The sequence below is a fragment of the Serinus canaria genome, chromosome 26, assembly GCF_022539315.1.
Source record: "Serinus canaria isolate serCan28SL12 chromosome 26, serCan2020, whole genome shotgun sequence".
Classification (NCBI taxonomy): domain Eukaryota; kingdom Metazoa; phylum Chordata; class Aves; order Passeriformes; family Fringillidae; genus Serinus; species Serinus canaria.
In genome coordinates this window covers 363,137-388,870 of record NC_066339.1, presented here as the reverse complement: position 1 = coordinate 388,870, position 25,734 = coordinate 363,137, and the positions used below count along the sequence as shown (strand labels likewise).

The 25,734-nt window shown below is 54.0% G+C and overlaps 1 protein-coding gene across 1 annotated transcript; it reads left to right on the top strand.

Annotated features, from left to right (window-relative positions):
* Positions 1 to 464: 464 nt before the first annotated feature.
* LOC103822373 (adenosine receptor A1) lies at positions 465 to 24,757 on the top strand. Its single transcript, XM_030233504.2, has 3 exons — positions 465 to 786; positions 1,179 to 1,561; positions 23,788 to 24,757. The coding sequence occupies exons 2-3, from the start codon at positions 1,221 to 1,223 to the stop codon at positions 24,422 to 24,424; spliced, it is 978 nt and encodes a 325-aa protein (XP_030089364.1). The 5' UTR covers positions 465 to 786; positions 1,179 to 1,220; the 3' UTR covers positions 24,425 to 24,757.
* Positions 24,758 to 25,734: the final 977 nt, after the last annotated feature.

Sequence of the window (25,734 nt, the reverse complement as noted above, 5' to 3'; positions counted from 1 at the left end):
CCATTCCTCCACACGCCTTGTGCGGACAGACCCCTCCCCTGCCCCGGGGACACAGCCCCGCCCAGCCCATGGGTGCAGTTCGGGGATGAAGAGCGCTTTCGGGGTCTTACCCCTGCCCACCCAGCAGTGATTTTGGGTGAGGCAGTGCCAGCCAAAGCCCAGGTGAGCACCAGAGCTCCTTGGGGCCGTTCGGGTCTCACTTGGGGTCGTGATGGCGTCCTAGGGCACAGTCCCAAACAGCTCTGCCCGTGCCGGGGACGGGCCGGGTCCTCGCCCACCCCAGCTCAGGCTCTGCCTCCGCGCTCCCCTCCCCGTCCCGGTCCTCTGCTCACACTCGACCTCAAAAACCGGTTTTAGCGTTAAATCCGGAGCCCGACTGGTGGCGGCAGCGTTGGGGCTGGGACTGGCTCGGCTGCTCCCCCCGCTGCCGCCTCTCCCCGCTCCGCCCGGTCTCGCCGCCTCCGCCCGGCCCCGCGCACCCCCTCCCGCGGTCCTTCCCGGTGCCGGCGAGCCCCGAATCGGATCAGTCGCTCTTTAAAGGCTGGAAGGAGGCACCATGTGATGCTTCGGCTCCGGCGGGGAGGGGGCAGCGCCTGCGGGAGCCGAGCGGTGTCGGGCACCGGGGACCGAGCGCAGCCCCAGTGGCCGCGGCCCGCCCGGTCCCCGGCGACCGCAGGATCCCCCCGGCCGCCCCCGGCATGAGCCCCGCCTTGCCCTGCGGGGGGACAGCCCTATCTCTCTGGGGGTGAGAGCTCCCCAGAACAAGCTCTGGATTTGCCGGACAAGGTGAGAGGGGTCGGCTGCTGGGATTCGAGACTCGGGCGGCTGCAGGAGGCAGTGCGGAGCAGGGAGGGAATCTAGCGAGGGGACAGAGGGAGTCCCCAAAAGCTCCGACACAGGGCCCGGAGGGGCAGCCCGAGGGGCAGGGGGCTCTGCCGCTCTCCCGGGACTGACCGGCGGCTCCCTCTCCCTCTTCAGCACCGGGAGCGGTCGCGCTGCGGGATGGAGATGGGTGCGGGATCAGCTCGGGGCGGGGTAAGAGGGTCGGGGGGGCCCGGAGCCCCGGGGGACGGCATAGACAGGAGAGGGTTTTTTTCCCACCCCCTCGCACAGGCTTCATCCCGCTCGCAGCTCTGGCAGCGATGCCACTCTCTCACAGCCTCCCTGTGCGGTTGCAGGCGACCGAGGACACCCACGGGAGCGGGGCGGACCGGAGCATCATGGCACACCCCATCTCAGCCTTCCAGGCTGCCTACATCTCCATCGAAGTGCTCATAGCTTTGGTGTCCGTGCCGGGCAATATCCTGGTCATCTGGGCTGTGAAGATGAACCAGGCACTGCGGGATGCCACCTTCTGCTTCATCGTCTCGCTGGCGGTGGCCGACGTGGCCGTGGGGGCTCTGGTCATTCCCCTGGCCATCATCATCAACATCGGACCCCAGACGGAGTTTTACACCTGCCTCATGGTGGCCTGTCCCGTCCTCATCCTCACGGAGAGCTCCATCCTGGCGCTTCTGGCCATTGCCGTGGATCGGTACCTGCGGGTGAAGATCCCTGTCAGGTAGGAAAAGGCGTCAGAACCAGCTCTGCTGTGGAGGTTGGAGGTTAAAAGGGAGCGAGGAAACCCCAAATTCTTGGAGAAACACTGGGAGAAAGGACTTTCCTCCACGCTGCTATCCCAGACACATCTGGCTGCAGCAGCACCCAGGGCAGGCTGGGCAGGGGGCTGTGGGGGTGGGTGTCCTGGAGCCTCCAGCAGCTTCTTTTGGGGGCTCGGGGGGTGCTGGGTGTGCAGGCAGAGATCACATTGTGGCAGCTAGCTGGCAGTGAGGGACAACCACGGGATTCCCATGACCAGGACAAACTGTGTCCCCACACATGGGACAGCCCCAGCTGGGGGCTCTGGGAGGAAAGCGGATGACAGCTTTGCCTTTCACCCCAGCTTTTCCCTTGCCATGGGGAGCACCGTGGTGCCTTGCTGTGAGATACAGCTTTGACAGTTTGAGGGACCAGAGGTGACAGCGTGGCACATTTCATGGGGCAGCCTCACCCAGGAGAGACCCCTGCTATGGGGTGCCCCACAAATTATTCCTTTCCCTGTTTTGCCCCTTCAGTATCTGTTGCCATTCCAAGCCCAGAGCAAGTGCCTTGTGGCGTAAGGGAGGGGGACACTTTATCTGAGCACTTTATTCGAACTCTGCCGCTACAGGAGAGATAGTTAACCCTTTATGCCCCACTCCCTTCCCATGCTGGGGCCATGCTGGTTTGGGGAAGCATTTCTGGGGTGCCACGGTGGGGCTGGGGGGCTGTGAGCAGGGCTAGAAGGGGACAGGACACCTGAGCTCAGTGCCCCTGAGCAGTCAGGCTCAGTCCCTTGCTGTGAGTCCCCCTTGCTCTGTGGGGATGCCTTTGCCAGCCTCATCTGCCCTGCAAGGCTCCAGATGTAGGAGCATTGCTGGAAAACAGCCCAACCCAGCTGAGCACTGGTGTCACCCCATTACCCCTTAGCAGCTGAGGCAGTTCACTGGAGGGGTCCCAGACCCTCCATCAGCATAAACACCCCAGAAAGGCACCCCTTGTGTTGGTGCTGCCCAGACTCCAGCAGGTGTAGGACCCTTCCTGGAGCAGGAATTGCCTTCCATGCAGGAAGACAGGGACAGGAGGCATCCCAGGTGTTGGGGATCACCTGACTGCTCTAGAGCGCTCAGTGTTCCCAGATCCATGGGATCAGGCCAGAGATGTGCTCCTTTGGGCTTCACAGCCACCACCAGCAGAGGTGGAGAGGAGAAGGAGTGTAAGACAGAGTAGGGGGCCCAGGATAAATCCACAATCCCTGCCCACCCCCTCCCGGCCACACATGATTTTCACAGACTGTTCCTGACTTCCTCCCTAGGTGTGATTTTCCCAGTCACTGTCTCCCAGCCTGCCGGTGTCACCAGAGTGATTCCCACCCTGTCACTGCTCTTGGAGCTTTTTTGGGCTTTGCACATCCCCTGCATGTGGGGAAGGCTCTGGTGTGGGAGTTCTGTGGCTCTACAGGAGCAGCACAGCCTGTCAGGGATTTTCCTAACAAACCAGTCCATTTTCAACTCCTTGTCTGCCTCTGAGCGTCGGGCCTTTCAGGGGAGATTCCTGCCCTGATCCCAGGAGCTTTCCTGGGAGCAATATTAATATTAATATTATGCTGTACACAGTTTGGGTGGGTTTTTCTTATGAAATTTCCACCCTGAATTTTGTGATCCCATTGTGTGCCCAAGCACTCAGCAGCAAGAGATTTTCCTCTGTCTTTCTAGAGCCTATTTTAATATTGAAAAGCTTTGTAACCTCAACAACTTAATAGCTGCACTAAAGTATCTCAGAGATCTTTCCCAAACCTAAAGATCCTACAACTTCATGAATTCCTGGCAGTTGGTACATGTGGAGATTTTAGGAGATTTAGTTCCCTGTATATAGCACACAGGACAGGAAACACCGCTAAGGAATATTTTCTGAATCTGAAATACCTCAAGTTTCTCCCAGTCAGTTGGAGGATGCTAAGGATGACAGTGACAGCAGTTTTGCAGCGCTCATGGCTCTTGTGGTGTCATTCCTGACTGTGACACTGAACGCAGCAATGGCAAAGTGGGAGCCCAGAGCACCTGGCAGGACTCAGGGCCCTGGGGAAACACGTGTGGCCACTGTGCTGGGAGAGCTCTAGGACTGCTCCAAGCATCCCTGGAGGGCCACAGGCAATGATGGCAGCCAGACCTGAGCAGAGATTTGCAGGCAGGGAGGGAGGCACATGGGGGTATCTGCCTCAGGCTCATCCCTAGGGCATTCAGGACACTGAGCAGGGACAGCCCCTCCAGCCCAGACAGGGACAGTGTGCTCACTGGAGCCCATTCCTGTGCCAACAGGATTCCTCAGACAAGCCTGGCACAGGGTGGATCCTCATCAGTGCGACCTGCACGAGGCTGAGGGAGTCTTGGGGGCATCTCCAACATTCCAGCCCTGTCCCCCGCCCACAGGCAGCCCTGGTGCTGCCGAGGCTCAGGGAGAGGGAAATGCATTTCACAGAACCACAGAATCCCTAAAAGATTTGTGTGTAAAGGGACCTTACCCTGCCATGGGCTGGGATACCTTCCACTAGCCCAGGTTGCTCCAAGCCCCTTCCAGCCTGGCTTTGGGCTCTTTCAGGGATGGGACAGTCACAGCTTCTCTGGGCAACCTGTGCCTTCCTCACAGGGAAGAATGGCAGGGAATGGGGAACATGGTGCATGACAGCCTGGTTCCAGCTCCAGGCTCCCCATGAACACCCTGGCCCTTGGGCTGTGAGTTTGGGAATTTGGTGTCCCCAGGAGTGGATTTCTCCTGGAAGAAATGGCACCCTTAGACATTTGGGGTGTCTCTGCATGGCAGTGGAAGATGCCAAAGCAGCATCCAATGCTGCATTGCTCCAGTGGCCACTTCCCATGGACACAGAATCACAGAGGGATGTGGGCCACCCCTGCAAGTTGAAGGCAGATTTTATCAGATAGAGAGGGGTCTTGCTTGGATTTGAGTTGGCAGCTCCTGTTCTTCCTTCTTCACCCAGCATGGTCAAGGGACTGGGATATACCACCAAACTCTCTCCATTTGCTCCAGCCCCTGGGTATGATCCCTCCTGGCTGCTGGGCCCTGGGTGATGCTGCTTCCCTCCTGAGGGGCCTTGCCTTGACTTTGGAGGAATGCAGGAGCATCACTTGGGCTGAGCAGGCTAGAGCAGAGGGTCCCCCACTTCCCAGCCTCCACAGAAACAGCTGGAAACCACCTAAAATAGATTTGCTGGTGGAAAACTCCCCCTCCCTCTCACATCCTTCCTCCCTGCCTGGCAGCCAGGCAGGACCCCCAGCCTGTGATCCCCCCGTCCGGGCACAGCGGGGTCCCTCAGCCCAGCCCAAACTTCCCTCTCACAGCTGTGTTTGGGGAAATGAAAGGAGTTCAAAGGGAAGGGAAGCAGCCAGCTGGGTGTGTCTGGCAGGAACCAGCCCCTCGGCATCCAGGGGGAGGCAGGATGCTGGAGGAGACGGTGCTGCAGGGATGTTTGGGGAGGATGGTGCTGAAGGGATGTTTGGGGGGATGCAGCTCCTTTAGCACCAGCCTCTGCTGCCTTGGGGACCCTGTCTCTGCTCTGCGTTTTGGGCCTTTTGGAAAGGGCCATAGCAAAAGGAGCTGCTGTCCTTGGGATATGCCAAACCACCCTTTGGCTGGGGATGCTGAATGTGTGGATGCAGCTCACGCCTATCTTGGAATGTCCCTGGGGGTCCTCACCTTGTGACCTCACCCCAAACACTTTGAAACATGCCAGGAAGGGAAAACCCGCAGGAATCTGATGTTTGCAGGAGCCCTTGTGTTGGAGTCTCTCTGTCAAGACAGCCAGGACCGCCCCCCACTGTGCCTGGGTCTCAGCACTGGGGTCTCCTCCTAGCCCTGCCCTTCCCAGCCTGCAGCTTCCCAAGGAGCATCCCGCCAGGGAGAGCTGCCTTTGGTGTTGCTGAAGGTTCAGAATGCACACCTGTGAGGCTGCAGAGCCATGGAAGTTTGATCAGAATGGTTGGAACTCTCTAGAAGATGGGGGACAGGAGGCTGGAGCACAGCAGGAGGAGAGCCCAGGGTAAAAGCAGTGTCAGGGGGTGGCTCTGTGGACAGCACTGGCATGGTCTGGTTGTTCAAGAGTGCCTGTCTGGAATGAGATAAAACAGCTGAGGGATGGTAGGAACATCCCTCAGCCCTGGAGTGCAGCGCCTGCAAGGCAGGAAGTGAGGGAGGTGTGCAGGGGACCTGTGAGCTCCTGGATGGACATGGAGGGGGAAGCTTCCTCCTGGACTCCCTGTTTTCCAGGCTCCTGCCTGAGCTCAGGCTCTTCCTGGGATTGTAGCGCTCTTTCCCCTTGTCTCCAGTTCTGCCAAGGACCACAGGCATGGGGCCAGCTAGGACTAGGTCATGGTAAGCCTGGGAAGTCTTTTTGCCCTCAGCCATCTGGGTGCTGGAGCAGGACACATCTGAGCGGCTTTTCTCCATTGAAGGGTGCCCAGAGCAGCTGTGGCTGCCCCATCCCTGGAAGAGTCCAAGGCCAGGTTGGACAGGGCATGGAGCAACCTGGGATAGTGAAAGGTGTCTCTGCCCTTGAGTGGAACGAGATGGGCTTTAAGGTCTCTTCCAACCAAACCATTCCATGATTCCTCCACCAAGGGTTCATGGAGGGGAGTGAGGGGCACCCACTGCCATGGGATGGGCGACGAGAAAAACATTGGGATGGTTAGGTAAAAATTCCCAGCTCCCAAAACATCAAAGGGCCCGTGGGACATCTTTCCAGCACTCTCAATGCTTAATGCCAGGAAACCTTCCTGTCCAGCCAGGCCAGTGAACAAGCCAAACTGCAGCTCTTCCAAGGCCTGTTTTACATTCAGAGGAATTTCAAAAGCATCCAGGTAACTCAGAGCTATCACCCTGGAACTCATCTATTTTCATTCACCCTCCACTAGTCAGTGAAAAGATGCCATCCATCCATACAGACCCAGCCCCTGAGAAAGCACATTTCATTTCCAAGGAGAATACTTCCATTTTCCCTAACCTGGAGGAATTTTGGGGACTGGTAGGTCTTTGCAGCCACCTCTTTTGTTTCTTCCCTTGCTGCCCTCCTCCAGGTATATTTTTAGCAAGTGAGAGTGATCTGTAGAGACCTTCATTCTATGGAGCAGGCAGCTCTGAACCAAAGATGGAGATTAAAATGCAGGAATTACAGTCCAGGGAGGTTTCTGCAGACTTGAGGCTGTTTCCAAGCCACAGTTTCCAGCACACTGCACCAGCTCAGCATGTGGGTGCTACATCAGAGCCAGCATTTCCCACCGAGCTCTGCTCCAGCCAGATCTGGCTGCAGGGACGAGCTGTGCCACTGCAGCACCAGATCAATTCCAGTATCACCAAAATCCCAGAGCCCTTGAGATGGGCAGGGATTTACCAGCAGGTTATGTTGGTTTGAGATCCTGGTAAAGACCTGTAAATACCCAGGTGAGCTGGTGTTCAGCCCTACTCTCTGATCCACAGAATAATTTTCAGACATAAACAGGCTAAGTCAGGGATCAAAGCCATGAGGGGCTCTTTCCTCAGTGAGGGGATGCCTGGATTAGGCTCACTGGGAGCTCACACAGCTGCTGCAGCAGCGCCACGAGATCTTGGCTGGCAGACACAAAATCAGGTCACTCCCAAAAGCTCCAGACACTGCCATGAGTCTGCAGGGAGACAAGTGGGGCTGTCTGAAGCATTCCCAGCTCCTGGAGCAGCAGGAAAAATCCTGGGGCTTGGGAGTGTCAACTGGGGATGCAGTGAGAGGCTGAGTGTGGGATGCTCCATGCCGAGTAGAGCAGAGGGAAGGGGAGGAGAGCCCTGAATCCTTTGTGGGGATGCTCAGAGCCTGATATTTGGAGTTATTCACAAATTCTCTGAATAAAAGGGCAAGAGGAAGTGAATGGCCTCAAGAGACCCTGTGTGGGCTCCCTGAGAAGCAAGACCCCATCCCCTTCTGGTCCTTGTGTGTCCCAGGAGGGCGAGGTGTCGTCCCTGTGCCGGGTAATCGCTCTGACCCCAATAGCAGTGTCACATCTGTCCCTTCACAGAGCTCACATCTGCCAGGGCTGTGCTGCAGGGCCATGAATGAAAACCTATTCCTTCCTGCTGCTGCATCCCAAACCCCTGCTCTGGCAATGTTTTTATTGGGCTTTTAACCTATTTCTATTGATTTTCAGGGTAAGGAATTGACCCTTGGCAATATCTCACCAGTAAATCTGAGGGCATGTTCCCAGCAAGGGCACATCTGCAGAAGGGGAAACTGAGGCACTGAGCTGCACTATGGCTAGCTCAGGGTGATCTCATGGGTGAGGGATAGAGGCTGGGAACAGGGAAGGTGTGGAAGCTGAGATTTCTGGGACAACATGGTCTGTCTGTTCCTGCAGTGGAGTCCTGCCATGGATGTGCCCAGGGCTCTGGAGCCAGGCTCCTCCAGGATCCAGTCCCAGCCCTGGTGATCGCTGCAGGAGTAACCTCATGAAATTAAATTATTTCTCTTTCACAGCCCAGGGAGCACCACAGCGTGGGTTTGTAGCCGTTTGTGGTACTAAAATAGACTGAATGTGTCTTCAATGGGCCAGGTTGGCAAGGAGCAATAGGTTCAAACTGAAAAAACAGAAATTTAGTTTTCATACTTGGAAGGAATTCTTCCCTGTCAGAGTGGTGAGGCCCTGGCACATGTTGCCAGGGCCTCACCACCCTGAAGCTGAGAAGCTGTGTCTGCCCCATGCCTGGAAGTGTCCATGGCCAGGTTGGACAGGGCTTTGAGCAACCTGGGCTAGTGAAAAGTGACACTGCCATGGCAAGGGGTGGGACTGGATGAGCTTTAAGGTCTCTTCCCACCCAAACCACTCTGGGATTCTGTGATTCTGTGGCTCCCGATGAACTCATCCTACAGGGAGCAGACACCAGACCAGGTGGGGATGTGTGGATAGAACCCAGCAAGGCTCTGGTACCTCCATGACCATGGTTTAGGTGTGGTACCATCAATCCAAAAGGATCTACTCTGCCAAGCTGGTGAGACACAGCCAGACTGTGTTCCCCCATCCTTTGGCAGCAGAGAGAGTACATGAGCAGAAAGTGAGGACCACTCACAGCCAGGACCACCCAGGCAGGTCCCTCACTGGAGCTGAGAGATGCTGCTGTGTCTAGGGCACAGGCCTGTGGATGAGCTGCAGGGCCCCAGAACTGCCTGGGAACACCCAGACATGCTGTCACACTTCCAGGAGATGGGTGACATCTGACATTTCCCTTTCCTGGAGTGGCTGGGCTGTGTCCCAGGGCACTGGGCTGGTGGAGGTGACAGTGATGTCCCTCGGGGCTGCATGTCTGAGGGCCCTGTGCAGCTGCTGGCACAGAGACAAGGCACACACCCCAGGAAGGAGGCTCTGCCAAAGCAAAAGCTGCTGATTCAGCTGCCCTGGCCCTGCAGGCTGGGTGTGGAGGTGAGTCAGGCCCAGCTCAACATGCTCTGTGCTGAGCTGGCTCAGGGCATGCAGGGGCCCTTTGGAGTCCCAGGTCTTCCCCCACCCCCCGCGATGTAGGAATGTGGGAATGTGACTCCATCCAGGGGAGGTGCCATTATCACCTGACCTTTACCAAGCCAGTCCCACCTCTGGTCTCCATGTCAGCCAGAGCAGGTGACAGAGAAGGAATAAGTGTCTCACAGGGAGTGCAGAGAAGCTCAGACACCATTCTGGGATGCAGGCTGGTGGTGCAGAGGGGCTCAGGTGCTCCTCTTGACCTGGAGCCTTTCCCACTGAGCGTCTCTCGGGTCTGGGCTGGTGTCCGTGCCCTTGCCCGGCCCTTGGCACAGGCATGTGGCCTCTGTCGTGCTCGTTGGACATCTCCCATGGCCACCAACAGCCAAAGCACCCTCAGCTGCTCTTGCACCCCCAGGTCAATCACACCAGGGTTTTTTAGTCCATTTGTGGTGTCAGAACAAGCTTAACTGTGTCATTAAAGGGCCAAATTTGCTCTGTTGACCAGGAAGGGGATTTTGGCCATGAGCTCAGGTGGGAGACATCTGGGACAAAGCCCACCAGCCTCCACTTCCAAACTCGGATCTGGAGGGACCCCTGTGGGGCCAGACCCAATGAAATCTCCTGTCTGGCAAACCTCAGAGCAGCTTGTACCCAACACCAGCCACTGTTGGCCGTGGGGATCTGCTCTGAGGGTACCTGTCTGGGTGGCCTGGGACATGCAGATCCATGGGTCTCCAAGTCAGAACAGGCAGGGCTGGACAAAGGATCAGGGATGGGGACAATGGAGCTGCTGCATCCCAATGACTGTGCTTGAAATCAGCCTGACAGCAGGGAATGGCTCATCCAAGGGGTCACAGTGCTGCACTGGCAGGTCTGTGTCTTGGGGTGGAGGCAGGGGGGAGAGAAAGGTCATAGCAACACAAAGAAGGATGGAAAAAAAGAGGAAAATGTGTGGGAGGTACCACAGTGAAAGAACCTGGGAGGTGAGTTTCATTGTGACACACAATGAAATGACCAGAGTCATTTCAGACTGGACAGGAACTGATCAGCTGGAAGAAAATCTCTGTCTGGAAGAACAGGGAAAAGCCCTGAAGGATCTTGCCCACAGGGGTGTGAGGAAAGCCCAGACACAGCTCGGGGAGGGTTGTGGTCTCTGCAGACAGCAGGACATGGAGCATGGAGGGGACCACAGGAGCAAGAGATTTCTGGGAGGGATGGGGACAGCTTGAGAGGCTCATCCCCTTGGGGACAACAGTAGTGTCTCAGCCTGGGGAAATGACAGCCAGCACAGCTGAGCTGATAGGAGCAGCATTAGATTATCCTGGAGACCAGTGAATGATTTTTCATGGTGATCCCACCAAAGCAGCAGGGATGGACACCGCAGAAGAGCCCAGCTCTGGGGCTGCCAGTGGGCTGGGAGGAGTTTCCCAAGGGGCTGGTCCTTTTGGGACACCTCTCACCCAAGGTGATCTGAACTGTCAAGGCCATGGAATGGGAAAGGTGCTGTCCCAGAGGCTGCCTGGGCTCTAGCAGGGAGTTCGTGCTCTGGAAGTGCAGCCACCCAGCTGCTGGGGCTGGCTCCTTCATGGGGTGCTCAGTGGCAAGAACGAACAATTGATGCTCTCTCAGTCAGCCACAAAAAGCCCACAGAGGCAGCAGGCTGGCTTACAGAATAGCAATGAGCTGAGCACCCTGGCCACTCCCCCGGCACCTCTGGCCCTGCATGGAGATGCTGTTACCATGGGTGGCTGGATGGGCAGGGTAGGGGGAAGGGGAGACATCACTGGTGATGCCACCAGTGAGAGAGGATGAAATAACCCTGAAAGACTGAGATCCTCCTCCTAACAGAGTCCTGTGAGCTGAGGGCTGGTGGGCAATGGGGACAAATAGAGGAGGAAGGGCTGCATTTGGTGATGTAGGGAGGAGCAGAGCAGGATCAGACACTGGAAAGATTTGGAGCATCAGGGTTTGCCCTCCTCTGTACTGTGGGACCCAACACCTCCCCTGTGCACCCTCACCCTCTCTCTCACTGCATTTCCCATTGTTCCCTCATCCCTTCCTTGCTTGGGCTTTGCCCTGAGAACTGAGCAGGCAACTATGACCAGCAGCTGTTCTAGTCGTGGGTGGTTTAGTTGGGTTTTTGTCAGGTACCAAAGCCTCTGATCACAAAAAAGAGCTGGAGGAGGACAAGAGATTTCTTCCCCAGCCTCTTTCCTGTGTGTCCCTTGCCAGCCTCCCTCTGTGCTGTCCCTGGCACTGGCCCTGGTCCTTTTGCACACAGATCCCAGGTACCAGCCCAGCAGAACTGGTACACAGGATGTACACAGAAGTGACATCCCCCTGTCCCACCCCCTGTCTGGAGTGGCAATATCACCTCTCCATCATTCCTCTAAGGAAGGCACAGAAGGCTGGGACATTGCTGCCACAACAGTTTGTCCACCTTCTCCAGGCCATTTCTCTTCCTGCAACCAGAGATGGGGATGTTTTTCTTTGGCCTCCTTCAAAGAAGGGAAGTGCCAGCCCCTGGCACTAGGGATGTTTTCTCATTCAGATTGGCCCATCTTGGCAGATTACAGCTCCCCTCTGCGACTCAGTCTCTCCATCTGTTCACAGAGGGAGTGATGCTCTCTCTGACAGCAGTGAGGGGCCGATGCTGAGAAATGCTGTCTCAGACATGCCAGAATTAGCACAGTCCTACAGATTAAATTATTCCTCTTTTTTTTTCTGCTCTGGTTATAACACTCAGTGCCTTTACCCAGGGAATACACAAATGAAACACTCATTTCTCTCAGTGTGAAGGCTCCATTCTCCACTGAGTGCTCCCAGATGGACCTGGCAAAGCCTGAGCAGAACCAGCATGGGTGCAGCTCAGTTGGGTCTAATCTCAGAGAGCTCATTCCCCACATTCAACACTGCTGGGACACAGGTTTTTTATGGGCTCAATGAGGTTTGTCTGCTCTAAGGAGCTGAAAGTGCTCCAATAGCAGAAAACCTGGAATCCCAGAATACAGGAGATGCTGCAGTCAAATTTTCTTGGGTTTAGGATGGAGCAGTCACTGTCACCCCTTTTCTCCAGGGGATCATGAAATCCTAGAATGGTTTGGATTGGAAGGGTCCTTAAAGATCATTCCACCCTCTGTGGGACCCATACATGAGGGGGTCTTGTGGGGATCCTCCACATTCCAGCCCTGCTCCCCACCCACAGGCAGCCCTGGCTCTGCTGAGGCTCAAGGAGAGGGAAATGCATTTCCTAGAGTGCCAGAACCCCAGACTGGTTTGGGTGGGAAGGGACCTCAAAGCTCACCCAGTCCTACCCCTGCCATGACACCTTCCACTATCCCAGGTTGCTTCAAGTCCCATCCAACCTCTGTCTTGGACACTTCCAGGGGTGGGGCAGCCACAGCTTCTCTGGGCAACCTGTGCCAGGGCCTCACCACCCTCACAGTGAAAAATTCTTTCCCAGTATCCCATTCATACCTGCCCTCTGGCAGTGGGAAGCAATTCCCCCTTGTCCCACGTCCCTCTTCAGTTCTCTTAGGGCCCCTTCAGGCACTAGAAGGGGGTCTAAGTTCTCCCCAGACCTTTTTCCTCTCCAGGTGAGCACCCCAGCCCTCCTGGTCTGGCTCCAGAGCAGAGGGGCTCCAGCCCTTGGGATGGTCCATGACCTCCATCCTGCCTGGACCATGTGTCCCCCATCTCCATGAGCAAGCCAGGCTGCCTTGGCAGCCTCTGGCTGTGTCTGCCCATTGTTCCTTGCTGGAATTAAGACCAGAGTAATTAGGAACATGCACAGGCTTTAATTTAGGCCCAGCTGAAGCATTTCCCTGCAATACCTGATCTTGGGTCTCAGATCTCTCCACTATCCTGATGGAAATACTGAGCTGCTTCCTCCCAGGGAACAAGGCCCCTCAGTTTTCTTCTAAGTGAATAAATAATCTTTTAATCTAAATGAGAAAACAGAGTGCAAATAAACTTCAGGTTTGCTTTGCATTTGCACTTTTTATTTGTTTTCCTGTTTTCTCAGAGGTGAGGGAACATTTAATTGTGGTGTTAACTGGAGCCTTCACTTCCAAATTGGTATTTCATTTGACTAACTGAGATATGGATTCACTGTTCAGATTCATTCCAAGATAAACAACTCAATGGCTTTACACTCATGTCCTCTGATTGTTACCTCTTCCATCTTTATGGTGTGTGGAGGGCGTAATTACACAGGTTTTACTTAAACTTTGTGGGGAGTTGTGTTTGGACAGAAGTTGGAAGCCAACTGTAGCCCAAATTGGTACCTCCAAAATTATTTCCACCAGTTGGAACTACATATAAACAACTCATTAAAAAAACCTTAAATGAATCCAGCTGCTTTTGCATTGAAATTGATCTTTTAATCAGAGGAAATATGCATTGGACAGAAGGTGCTGGACTGGTTGTTTTGGGTTACTGTGTCCTCTGATTTTTAGAAACAGTAGATCTCATCAGCCCTGCTAATTCTCCTCAAGGCATTAGGTGGAGAAAACAACCTCCCTCGTTTTGGGAACCTCCAGCTAATTTTTCAGTCTTGAACATCCTAATCTTTGAACTGGGTTAAGTGCAAGAAAGGAAATGTTCCCTTTGCAGTGACAAATTGTGCTATGAGAATCCTGATCCAATAACAAGTTGCAGCCTAAGGAAATGAGGAGTTTAGTTGTCAACTGCAAAATCAGGAGTCAGGTTAGCAAGAGAAGTGTAAAACTCATGAAATTAAAGGCAGCCAATACCAATCTCATGTTCCAACTGTAATTTAGGATATCTCTTTTTTTCTGATGAGTCCTTCTGCACTGGAGAGGTAAAACTCACCTCACCCCTCCTCTGAGGCTTTCTTGGTGCCTTTCTTAATCGAGATTCTATCTCCAGTTTCCTGCCTCCTATTTATCTAGGGAGCAGATCTCAATGTCCTGTTGAATGCAAATACGACAACAGCAGCTCTCAGGACCCCCCTCATTTCCCTTCTCCTTGGGTCCCTGATCTGTTCCTAACTTTTAATGGCTTTTGATGCTTTCCAGACCCTCCTGGCTGGGGCCCTCCCCTGGAGACCCAGCTGCCCTTTGCATGGCAGTGGTGGTGACAGGCAAGGAAGGGTGGTGGCACTGGGCACTTCCTCAGCTGGCACCTTCCTCCCAGCCCAGCCCTTTTCCCTCTGCAGCTCAGTGTTTTGTGGGATGGACTCTGAGGCACAGAGGCTTTGGGAGCCCAGGCATATCAGGTACTTTTTATCTGCTATCCCAATTCCATTTCTCAGAGCCACATTTGTCACATCTAGCATTTAAAGTGGGTTTTAGAGCTACTTTCTTTCTTATGTCCTCCCCTCTTCCCCCTCCCTTCTAAATTTTGAGGGCTGACTTTCAGAGGCCTCATTTCAAAGAAGTTCTTTTGCATAAAGAACCAAAATATGCAATGCATAGAAAAACCAATTGCAATACAAGAAATTATTAAAAACCCACTGCTTTTATCCAGCCAAGCCCTGCATTTGCACTGAAGATTGGCAAAAACTGCCTTTTATCCCTTCTCCTTTGTGCTCAGGGAATGCCTTACCCTCACTTATCCAATCACACAGATACCCTGCTGAATTGGGTCTGGACAATCAGCTCCCGGCTAATTGCTATGGCAGGGGCAGGGCTGTTGTGTGGCACCCCTGGAGGTACCAAATGCAAAGGGAGATGGCCCAGCACAGCAAGGGAAGCTGACCTCAGACTCCTGGCCAAGCAGGTTGATATCCTACAACAGCACTGGGTGAGAAACAGCTCCAGCCCTGTCATAGAATCATGGGATGGTTAGGTGGGAAGGGGCCCAAAAGCTCATCCTGCTCCATCCCCTGCCATGGGCAGGGACACCTTCCCTAGACCAGGTTGCTCCAAGCCCTGGCCAGCCTGGCCAGAGAGATGCACATGGGTGGCTGCACCTGAAATTGTCTTCTTCTGGAGGTGGGGTTGCTCCTACAGCACAGGGGCTCATCCCTGTGATGCAGTTGTGTGGGAGCCACCCTCCAAGGTGATGCTCACAAAACAAATCCCTATTTTTACAATACTATTTAGACACTAAAAATGTCCAGGAAATATATTGTGCAAGGGCAGGACCAGAGACAAGCCCATGGTGCTCATCACACTCTCCTGCAGCTTTCACAACCTCATCCCCATCTCTTGGGGACCAAGCTGTCCTTCTCTGTGTGTCCTCGTTCCCAAATTCCTGGGTCTATAAAAGAATCTCAGCTACTGCTTCGTCTTCTTTTTTTTTTTTAAGCACCATTTCTCACACTTTGCTTTGCTCAAAATGTTGTTGCCTGAAAGCAGCAGCCAAAAGACAAGAACATCACATTTTTTCAGAGAACATCACCAGTTTTGAGATTCTGCAGGTCGTTTCATGATTTTGCAGCCATTGCCAATAGTGTTAAATCACTTGCCTCCTACCTCCCTCAGGGTCCTGGAGGAAGAAGCCAGAGGTTCAGGAAAATTCAGGGGTCCTGGAGTGTCCTGACCACACATGGTAGAGCTGGGAGGGAGTCCCAGAACTCCCTGGGTGCAAAAGTTGTGGGACTTGTGCCCCACTGGCCAGGGCCATTGGGTGCACCCTCACACTGTCACATGGCAGCAGGAGGGTGACATGTCCAGAGCAGGGCCACCCACTCAGCACCCTTGGAAGGACTTGGTGCTGCCCATAGCACCAGGGGTCTCACAGCCCCTGTTTTGGGCATGAAGGGTCTGCCTGGGGTTGGAGGGTGGTGCTCACTCATAGACACAAACTAAATTGTCATTTCCCTCAGGCATTGGATGGCCTGGACATCCCAGCTCTCCACTTAACCTCCACAAACACAATTTGGGATGAGGGGCTGAGCACAGCTTGAGTGGTCCTTGCTGAGAATCTGCTTGTGCAGTGATAGAGTCCATCAGGATGCAGCCTCAGGCTGAAAACCAAGCTCAGTTTGGAAACAAGATTGGTTCTCTGAGCAGAAAGGATTGATATTGGCTGCTGGGGTGAGGGATGATGCTGGAGAATGCAGGAAAATCCTCTTCTGAGCAGAGTGGGTGATTGGCACTCCTTCACCTTCCTTGGACAGCAGCCACATCTCCTCCACACCAGGAAAGAACCTGAAGGAAGGATCCTTCAGTGTGAGCTCTCCTTGCTTTCCATCCTCCCTCCCAGAGATGTCCAGCCCTCCTGTGCTTCCCCTTCCCCTGCAGCACCTGGACACGGTGGGAGCCACTGGGATACCCCAGGGGAGCTGTGGGTGCTGCTCCGGGGTGGAATGCTGTGGTTACTCACCCCACACCTCTGAGCTGAGAACAGCTGGGCAAGGAATCCTAAAGCAGCTCTGCAGTTACTGGAAGCCTGAGGTTTGTTCCCAAGGCTGTGACTCAGTGCCAGAGCCAGGGCAGTGCAGTGGCGCAGACACCCAGGGGAGGCTGGATCCAGCTCCAGCGGGAGCAGTCCCAGGAGGGGCATGGGGAGCCCGGCCAGCCTGGTGGGATCTTGTGGCTGCTCCCAGGGACCAGAGGTGTGAGAGGATAAATCTCCTTGGCTCTGCAGGAAAAGATGTGATCCTATCACTAGAACCTGAAATATGGCAGGTGTAGCTCAGAAACAGCTGGGCACTGTGGGGTGTGTGGGAATATGGGGGAGCAGGGAAACCTCCGGAGGCTCTGGAAGTGCCCACACGAGAGGTGCCAAGCTCAGGGTGGGCTGATCTCCGGGGTGTGCTGTGCTTTGAAGTTTGGTCCTACTGAGACTGTGGCATCAGGGGAGTGGCAGAGTTGGGGGGGAAGTGGCTCTGTGTTGATATAGGCACTGCTGGAGCTGGGGGGGGTCACCTTTTCCCACACCCCTAACTGCCATTTGGATGGGCATCCCCAATGGACCCTCATTTTGGTACTGCCAGTCTGGGCTGAAGATAACCTGGCATGGCCAGGCTGCCCCATGGAGGCATCATTCCCTCTTCCAACCATCTCAGCACATAAAGCTCTTTTCTGCCTTATCTCCTCAGCTTCTTGTGGGGATGTTTGTGTCCCTGGGGCTGCTTTTGGATGTGCCCACATCCCTCTACAGTCCTCAAGGATTCCAGGATGCCTCCAAGGTCCTGAGAGCTGTGTCAGGGCAGGCTGAGCCCACATCAAGGCTGAACCACACCAAGGCAGCAGCATTACCCCAGTCCCTGTTTGGAGCCCAATATATCTACAAATGTTCCAGGTCTCTCCACAACCTTCTCTGACAAAGCTCAAAGCACGAATCCCCTTTTTGTGTTGTTCTCTTGCCATTTGCTGGAACTGTGACCAGCTCCAGCTTCTCCCACCAAAGCCCTGGGGGCTCCATGTTTCGATGTGTGGGGACCAATCAATTTTGGCAGCATGAATTTGTTCTCCTCAGCCTCATAATCACCCTCACCCACATCCATTAGAAAATTACTGGCTATTAGAGGCGATTGCAAACATCCAGAGGTCTTGCCAGATGCTTTGCCCGACCAGAATAGTTTGTGCTTTGCAGGCACTTGTTGCAGAATGATTCCTCTGCAGAATCACCTTTTTGGGATGGTAAAACCAAACCCTGAACACGGATGGTCCACGATGGTCAGCAGTGGGATGCACACATCCACCCTTTCCCAGGCTTTTGGGGTTTCTCCTTGTGGCTTTGGGGGGTGTTTGCATCAAGAAGCCTCCTGGTGTGGAACCATCTCCTCATGCTGCAGTGGAGGAGACCCAAAGTGTTTTGGGAGCAGAGATCCTCGAAGAAGACACTTCTCATGCCCAGGTGCTCTCTGGGGAGGCAGGAGTGGCTGCAGCTCCAGGTCACCACGTGTGGGCTGAGCTCCCAGTTTAGGAAGCTGCCAGCTGCTCCCAGAGTTGGGCCAAGCAGAAAAGACACCATACAGTGAGAAAATCCTTCCCTGTCTCTCAGTGGGGTGGTCCTGGGCTTGGGTGCCCTGCAGGACCGAGTAACAGCCAAGAGTGCTCCAGTGACAGCCACGACCTCTGGAATCACAGCTCAGAGTGCACAGGGACAGAGGTGTGGGTGGGAGGACCCAGCAACCATGGGGAACATCCATTCCTGGATTCCTTCTCACCTTTGGACCTCGTATGCCCTCCTCTCCTTGCAGCACATGGCCCAGGGAGCACCAGGCACCCATGGCTCCTGGGCTGTCCCGCTGCCAGCTCCAGACTGGGACAGCTGGTGGTAATGGGAGCAGGGCAGCCCTGACCTGGGCTCAGTGGTTGCTAGAGAGGTTCCAGGTGTAGGTTTGGGATGCAGACACACCCATGTGAGTGGTGGGTAAAAGGTGCCTGTTGCCATTGCTGCCTCTCCTGCCTTGGGAACTCTCCAAAAGTGACACCTGTAAGAAAGGGATCATTGTCCTCATCCAACTGTCCCTCACCCTGAGCAGACAGACACGGGTAAGGTACCAGGGAGAGATTTTCCTCCTCAGCTCCTTTTAAGTCAGGTCCCCAAGGCAGAGTCTGAGGCCAGGATTCCATGTCCTGACCACCTGGCCGTGCCCTCCCACCATGTTTCCCACTCCCTCTTGTCCCAGGATCTGCTGGTACTTCTCAGGTTTATTTCACAGCTCAAATCTCTTGCAGACTGACGAGCCAGAGGTGCTGGGAAGAGACACACACAGGGTGCTCCAGGTCCCTTTGGAGCCCTGGGAAGTGGCTCTTTGGCAGGATGAAGGTGTCAGGCTGGAAATGCTGTGCTGATGGAGACTGCTGGGCTACTTTGGTGCAGGACCTGGGCTCCAGCACCAACAAACACCAACGTCCTTGCTGCATGTGCTCTTCTGGCTTGCCTGAAAGATCAGACCATTTTTTTATGCCTTTACTTGCCACCGGGGTTTTGACAAGCAATCAGTCTGGGATTTGGGGATCAGGACAGTTCCCCATGTATCCTAAGGAGGTGCTGATAGGACCCGTCTCTCCATTCCAAGCATTTGTGGGAACAAGCTATAATGTCCATCCAAATACCAGCTTTGACTGATATTGGTTGACCTCTATCCCTCCCAAGGCCACCTCTCACATGGTGAGACACCCACCTGTGGCCACACACCCACATTTGCTACCATTCTGTGATTCCATGAAGAAGGAACCAACCTTTCACTTCCAGGATCATAGTGACAAAGGCTCTACGAGCAGAGTTCCTTCCGCAGCACTTCCCACTTTATGTGAGTACCCAGGGACCCCCTTGTCCCAGCCCTGAGCTGTGGCTGACCCTTGCAGAACCCAGACACCACTTTGCATTTTTCAGGCTCTCATTTCGGAGCAATGCTCTGAAAATGCAAAAGCAAAGCTTTGAACATCAACAGTCTGAGTTTTCCCACCCAGTGGCCTCCAAGACACTGAAAGATCTGAAGGGAAGATACAGCCAGGAGAAAGGAGCAGGAATCCAAATCCTCTGAGATCAAAGCACTTTTGTCTAGAGACTTTCAATTAGATCAGGACATGGTCTGGCTGCTTTTTCTTGCTGTGTTCATTGTGCAGATGAGCTTCATGTCAGCTTGGCCTCCTTTCTGCCTGCCACATTGGCTCCAGATTCTTTTCATTAGTAATGGTCTGTCTTCATTAGTGAATTAATTCCCCAGGAATTGCACTGCAATAAACTCTCAAGAGCAAAGACCAGCAAAGCCACGTCTTGCCACTGGCTGGACAACAGCAAGTGTTTTGTGGACATAAAATCTAATCACAGAATTGCTAAAAACCTTCACATTTTATTCAAACCAGGCCTAGAGCCTTTGAAGCTTTTTCAAACAAAACAAGAGATGTTTGGTGAGTGTTGGGTTTGGCTTGACCTCTGGATTGGAGTCTTGGAAATGAGCCCTCATCTCTCTCTTGGGGACAGACCCCAAGGCAAAGGTGAAATCCATGAAAGCAATGAATGTTCTGTTCTCCAGGTTAACACTCCCTTCTCCAGGTACTTTCAGACATGCCCTAATATCTGAAATGGTCACAGGGCCTTTGCCCACCCAGGGGCACCTCCAGAGCAGGGCCTGGGCTGACCTGGGCACCCTGGGCTGCAGCAGAGAGGGTTGCAGAGGTCTGGACACATCAATATGTGGCAGAAGAAGTTGAATTTAGTCTGGGAATGAGGAGCAAAGGGAAAGGAGGGTAGATGGTGTCTTCAGAATGATGGCCAGGGGGCCATTACAAAGGTCTGGAGGGACAGGACAAGGGGGAATGGCTTCCCGCTGCTGGAAGACAGGGTTAGATGGGATATTGGGAAAGAATTGTTCCCTCTGAGGGTGGTGAGGCCCTGACACAAGTTGCCCAGAGAAGCTGTGGCTGTTCCATGGCTGGAAGTGTCCAAGACCAGGCTGGATGGGGCTTGGAGAAACCTGGGCTAGTGGAAGGTGTCCCTGCCCATGGCAGGGGTGGAAGGAGCTGGGGTTTAAATCCCTTCCCTACCAAACTATTCTAGGATCCTATGATCTTCATGAGAAAAAGGGTCTCAGTGTCTGCTCCATCCTCAGCCTCTCCTGGAGACAGCATCTTGCCCTGAAGAGCTGCTCCATCTCCCTGTCAGTTCTGTGCAGCCCCTGGGGACAATTTGTAGGCTTCTGCCTCCACCCATCACCTATTCCCTTCTCCTGGGGAGCAAACAGCTCTATCAATAATTGCCTTTTTGCCTCTTGGCATTATCTTCCAAACCCTCAAAGGCAATTTTGTTCCACACCACAGTTCCTGCTCATCCCACCTCATGATTAGTCTGGATAGTCATTGGTCCTTTCTCCTAGACTTTGCATCCAGGAGGGTCAATGCCCATCCCTGTGGGGAAGGGATGGTGCAAAAACTACCACTCAGGGAGACCAAGGGGAACATCTACCAATTATAGTCAGGCTCAAACCCCCAGGGGGAAAAGGAAACAAACCCAAAGTGGATGAGGATGGGGGTGATGATTACCATGGATGTTTTAGTCACAGCTGTTAATAAAAATAACAGCAGTAATAAAAATGCAATGATGCTGGTAATTGCTCTGGTGCTGATGAGAATAATAAGATTATTTATTAACTATGAGCCATTATCAGCATTTTCTAGTGCTTCTCCCTCCCATACCATCCCAAACTCCAGTCCTATCATATTAATGCAGAATGAGACAAATGAGAAAATATTTTCTTTATGGCATAACCAAGAATAATTCTGGGAACAGCAAGGTCTATCCCTGTCCCTCTACTAACTGTCCTTCCATCATGTGGCAGGGGTTGAGAATTAGGTTGGATCTTGCATTTCCACCCTTTACAGAATCACAGAATCAATTAGGTTGGAAAAGGCCTCTGAGACCATCAATTCCAACCTTGTCATTCAGCCCAGAGCACTGAGAGCCACATCCAGGCATTCCTTGGACACCTCCAAGGAAAATAAAGTGTAAAAGGAATTGGAGTTGGACTTGTGGCGTTTGGACCAGCTGAGCCCCATGAGAGCTCCATGAGAGCTCCAGTGGATGGATGGGCCTGTTGAGCTGGAGGAAGGAGGAACCTGGAGCAATTTTATAGCTTTTGTCATTCCCCATGTGCAGCTGATGGAGACAGTGGACACGGGTCCCTGGAAGCACATTTCCTGCAGCTGCCTCTGCCCTTGACTTGTTGCTTGAAGAAGAAAATGTGGCTGTTTTCTATGCGTTTTTGGTTCACCCATTGTCTGTGACCATGTCACACACAGGCTGGAGGAGGATGTCCTGGTTTCCCCCGGCTGCTTCTGCAGGTGCACCCTTAAACCTTGTGGGGCAAAGTGAAGGCAGGAGCAGGTAGAGCCAGGTCCTGCTCCCAAACAGTGTCAGACCAGTCACTGCAGCAAGGGGATCTGGACCATGACAGAGAGACAGACCTGCAGGCAGGAGGGATGGATATGGACCATGGAGAGAGAGGGGTGTGTAGTGAGGAAAGATGGACCCTGTGTCTGGGTGGTGACTGCTAGCCCTGGGATCATGTCTGGGGACTGTGGTGACACTGCTGCAGCTCAGCAGCTTTGTCTGTTGGGCAATGGCTCCCACACAGCTCCGCAGGTTAGGGAGCACCCAGAGTGGGTACATGTCCAGTAGAAGACCCCAGAAACCCCCAGGAGTGAGAAATGGGGCACAGCTTACAGGGGTTGCAAAGAGGGAAGGAGCTGGGGCAGGGGGTGGTGCTGCTATTTCTGGTGTCACTCCCCAGGCTGTTCAAGCCTGCGGAGGTGGCAGTGGGGTTTCAGAGCTGGAGGGCACATCAGCCCCCCCAAGGACCTGCAGCCAGGCATGGGGTGCAGGGGTCAGCACACAGCCCATGGGAGTCTCTGGCATCCTTCTGCCACCCCCTGCTTCCTTGGACCCTCCTCGCCATTCCCTTCACTTGACCCCCAGTGCTGGTTCTTTCCCACCGCCCCTTGCACTCCCTGTGCCCCAGTTCTCCCTGCCCTGAACCTTTCTCAGGGTCTCCTGCTCTCTCTCCTCCCCACAAGGAATAAATCACCCTCCACAGCCTTGGCTCTCAGCGGAAACAGCTGCCCACACTGTCACCTCTTTCCCACGGGACCTGGCTGCTACCAGGATGTTGTGAAGCTTTTCCCAGAGCACAGGAGGTTCATTCAGGAAAGCTGTCAGGGACCAGTGGCTCTGGACCCTCTAGAGTCACAGGGACTGATGTCCTCTCCTCCAGCCTGTGCCACTCCAAGCACCCACCTTGATGCCTTGCCCATGAGAAGGGTCTTGAGAAAGGAGAGTGGGTTTGGATCCTTGGCTGTACAAAAAAGGCCCAAAATGATCAATCTCCATCACAGGTAAAGGCTGCAGACCTGCAGTAGGGAGTCCTGAGTAGCAGGATTGGGAAACAAGGTTTGCCAGCCATCTCCACATGGTCCCCATGGTTGGGTTAACACCAGCAGCACTGAGAGACCCAGCAAACAGCCAGGAAAACATTCTTTATTCAATCCCCTTTGGTGGAAAGCAATAACTCTTGGGCTGAGAATCTTCTCAGCCTCCAAAGAAAAGCTTTTTGGAGAGCCAGGGGGAAAATCAATCCAGCAGACTGCACTTCCCGCTTGCAGAGCTCTGGAGAGATGAGCCCAGCCCTGGTGGCTCCCCAGGGGCATCAGGGAGGGAGCAGAGCCTAGCCAGAGCACAGCTCTCCTCCTCCTCCTCCTCCTCCTGCCCCTGGCATCAGCCCATCAAGAAAGAGGGTTTCATCAGTCCAAGCACATTAGGAGAGGAACAGGCTGTGCCAAAAGCTTCCCCAGGGGTCCATTAGCACCCGCAGATCCTTCCTCCACCCCAGCACATCCCAAGAGAGGCTTTTGCTGGCGATTTCCTCCCCAGGCACAGGGCAATTGTCTGGGACCATGAGCTGGTGGGGTTGGTGCGTGGCGGGAGGAGAGGGCAACCTCATGCTCTGGATGCAGGTGCTTGGATGGGAGCATATGGACTCCCTCCAATCATGAGGTTTGTACACTCAGACCCACTCCAGGTGCTAATGCATCCCCTGGCTTGGCATTATGCCCCGGAGCTCATGGATCATGTCTGGGGTCTCTGCCGTCCCAGGACACAGGCAGGGAAACCAGTCTGTGAACACAATTTTCAGAACAGGCCGTTAGCCACTTCCAGGGAAGGGAAGGAGGAACATCCTCCTACCTCAGCAAGGGCACTGCCACTCCACCGCTGCCACTCCACCTGGAGCTACACAACCCCCAAGCAGAGCATCCCACCCATGTCTAACTCCTTCCTGTGGCTGTTGTCTCTCCCACAGGTATAAGAGCATGGTGACACCACGGCGGGCAGCCGTGGCCATCGCCTGCTGTTGGATAGTCTCTTTTCTGGTGGGACTTACCCCCATGTTTGGGTGGAACAACCTCAACAAGATGCAAAGGACTCAGGAGCTGAACGGCAGCCACACGGAGTTTGTCATCACATGCCAGTTTGAGACAGTCATCAGCATGGAGTACATGGTGTACTTCAACTTCTTCGTCTGGGTCCTGCCTCCCTTGTTGCTGATGCTGCTCATCTACCTGGAGGTCTTCAACCTCATCCGCAAGCAGCTCAACAAGAAGGTGTCTTCCAGCTCCAACGACCCCCAGAAGTACTACGGCAAGGAGCTGAAGATCGCCAAGTCCTTGGCACTGGTTCTTTTCCTGTTTGCGCTCAGCTGGCTGCCTCTGCACGTCCTCAACTGCATCACCCTGTTCTGCCCGTCCTGCCAGACCCCGCACATCCTCACCTATATTGCCATCTTCCTCACCCACGGCAACTCGGCCATGAACCCCATTGTCTATGCCTTCCGCATCAAGAAGTTCCGTACAGCCTTCCTGCAGATCTGGAACCAGTACTTCTGCTGCAAAACCAACAAAAACGCCACCAGCACCACCACAGCTGAGACAGGCAACTAGGAACTGGGAGAGGGCAGGGAGGGGCATCTGTGCCCAGCCAGTCCCCCCTGGACACTGTTCCTGCTGTCTCAGGAAGGGGTAGCAAGGACCCAATGGGTTCTGAGTTCAGCAGCCCCCTGCAGTCCCCACAGCCACCCCAGGGGGTTATTTATTCACAAGCATTGTACTGTTTGGATATTGTAGCCTGCACTGTTCCTTTCTGGTTTAGGATTTTTTTTCTCCCTGATTGTTTTTGTTTTTCATTTTTTAAGCATTGCCAAGTATTTAAGGAGAAATTGTACAGACAAATGCGCAGTTTATCTTCATGCAAATAAAGTCCAGTGATCCAAACCACCCAGGAGGTGCCCTGCCATTGATGGAGACCCTCAGCTCCATGGCATTGGTGGTTCTGGGGACACCTCACGCTCTGGCCCCATGTCCATGGAGCCATGGGGGTACCTGGGCACTGGGACAAAGGGGTGCCCTGTGGGAGTGAAGATGCTGAGAACCAGGAGAATCCAGGGCACTGGAATTTCTGAAGGAATTAAGCTTGAAAGCCCTTTCTTTCTCCTCTGCAACCAGGGAGATATGAGCTGGGAGACATGGGAGGAGATAGGAAAAGTCTTCCCGTGGCATTGCCAGCACCCATAGGGTAATGAACCCACTACCCCACAGAGCAAAGGGTCAGTCTCCAGCTCTCAGTACTACCAGAGAGGTAGGCAGAGGTGGGTATTGGTATAATCCCAGAGAACTCTGCAGAAACTGCTTTTACTTCTCTGATGGCTCCCCATGGGTCCCAGCCGCACCCATTACCCCTGCGAACTGTGCCCAAGGGAGGGTGTCCTCTCCACTTGTCTTCTCTCTCCCTTTTCTCACGTTTTGAGTCATTTTCGCTCCTTTCTCCTGGATGTTTTCTGTGAAAAGCAGTAGCAAGTCTCCCCCAGGCTGCACATCTCACACCTCCCCTGTTGTTCCCTCCCACCCTTTCTGTGCAGCCAAACTCTTTTGACCCAAACATTGTGGGTTAATGCAGCCAACTCCACAGCCCAGGAGGCAGGGGGGAACATGGACCCCTCTGGGAGCAAGTGGGGGACAGCTACAGGCCACCATGTGGGTACTGATGTTGCCACAGGGAACTTTGCCACCACTAAAGTTCAGCTGTGGGTAGATTTGAAGAGGGGTTGGCTGGATGGACTATCCCTCATCAGCTCTGGTCCTTCTGGATGCTGGAAGTGCCAGTCCCTCCTCCAGGGCTGAAGCAGTAGTGGAAAAATTTGAGTAGATTTGGATTCTTTTCTTATCAGCGTCCCTTGTTCACCAGGCTCCCATTG

What these genes read in the sequence shown, in the direction of transcription:
- LOC103822373 (XM_030233504.2), top strand. Translation starts at nt 1,221, where the DNA reads ATGGCACACCCCATCTCAGCCTTCCAGGCTGCCTACATCTCCATCGAA. An exon ending in CGGGTGAAGATCCCTGTCAG is followed by an intron (nt 1,562 to 23,787) that starts GTAGGAAAAGGC and finishes TCTCTCCCACAG; the next exon opens with GTATAAGAGCATGGTGACAC.